The 1,437-nt window shown below is 44.1% G+C and overlaps 1 protein-coding gene across 1 annotated transcript; it reads right to left on the reverse strand.

Annotated features, from left to right (window-relative positions):
- Positions 1 to 480: 480 nt before the first annotated feature.
- LOC145661010 (uncharacterized) lies at positions 481 to 1,437 on the reverse strand. The gene has a single exon (XM_081726447.1). It carries the CDS (start codon positions 1,435 to 1,437, stop codon positions 481 to 483), a length of 957 nt encoding a protein of 318 aa, XP_081582573.1.

The raw sequence follows: 1,437 nt of genomic DNA on the forward strand, positions 1-1,437 counted from the left end.
CTATAGAGAATTCAGGTAGCCCTAACTTACTATACCTGAATACAAAGTTTCCCATAAAATACAATACACACAATACACTAGAACTAAACACAATAACACTAACACTGTATACACTAAAGTGTCACAATTAGGTGGTGGATGCTTCTGGTGTGATTTCGTTGTTGTGCGGCTCCTGTGTACCAGTACCACCAGTAGTGTCTTCTCTGGATACATACTTCTTCAGTAAGAAGGCGTTTCTGGTCATCTTGACCTCATTCGTTGCAGGGTCTGCTAGTGTGTACATGTTCTTGCCAGATGCTGCAACGATTTTCCACGGACCTGAAAATAAGAGAAGGAGCTTCTTTGAAACACCTGCTAGAGCATCCGACCTCGGGAATACTCTAGATAGTACAAGATCACCCACATTGTACACTATTGTACGGTGTGACTTGTCGAAGTTTCTTTTTCGTGCACCAGCATTTTTCTTATGATTTCTTCTCGCTATATCAACATAATACTGCACGTCATGGCGCTGTGGATTTCAAATATCCTTGCTATGTCTCTTGACATGGATTGGCCAAAATGGCATTCATAAGCTGACACGCCAGTGGTCAGGTGTTTCCCAGAATTCAAACACTTCTCTACTTTCTCCAAATATTTGGGCCACATTCTATGGTTAGCATGACACAATTTACGTAGTAAACGTACGGTTGCCTTAACCGCAACTTCCGCCATCTCTCCCTGTGGATAATATGGTGTGGAAGTTATGTGTCTGATACCAAGTTCTGCAAGCTCTCTTCTCCAGCGCTCAGACTGGAAAGCTGACCCTCTGTCTGTCAAGACGAGTTCCACACTAGGATTAACTTTTAAGTATTCTTTTAACTTTCTTACTGCGGTGGTAGTGTTGGCCTTTCTACATGCATACAATCCCACTAGTATTGAGAATGCATCGTAGAATACAAGAACATAGTGGACTTCCCCAATTCCTTTTGTCATTGGCCCAAGCCAATCGACGCATACCAAGTAGCCTGGCTTCTGCACGACGACGGGATTCAGTGGTCCCGGACGATAACAGTGTGGTGGGGTGCTCTTCTGACACAATTCGCAGGAAGCACAGTATTTCCTCACGCTTGCTCGCATTTTAGGCCATACAAAGAATTCAGTCAGAAGTGGAAGTAACTTACTAGCCGACATGTGCCCTCGATCTGAATGATAATAGTCGAGCAAGGGAGTTACTAACACTTCTGGGATGCAGATTCGAACTCCTTCCCGGTCACGTTTACACAAACGCCCGTTCAGTACTTCGAAACGGTGACAAGCACCGTTCACTCGTGGTGAGTTCGTCTTCTCTTCAACTTCTCTCTTAATCTTTCCATATATTGGATCAGAAGACTGCATCTCTGGCAGTATGGCTATCATCTTCCTCAACTCACATGGTATCTCCGTAAGGATGGTCAT

The sequence above is a fragment of the Thermobia domestica genome, chromosome 9 (assembly GCF_964235325.1).
Source record: "Thermobia domestica chromosome 9, izTheDome1.hap1.1, whole genome shotgun sequence".
Classification (NCBI taxonomy): Eukaryota; Metazoa; Arthropoda; class Insecta; order Zygentoma; family Lepismatidae; genus Thermobia; species Thermobia domestica.

Coding starts and splice junctions, on each gene's coding strand:
- LOC145661010 (XM_081726447.1), bottom strand. CDS start 1,437: ATGACCATCCTTACGGAGATACCATGTGAGTTGAGGAAGATGATAGCC.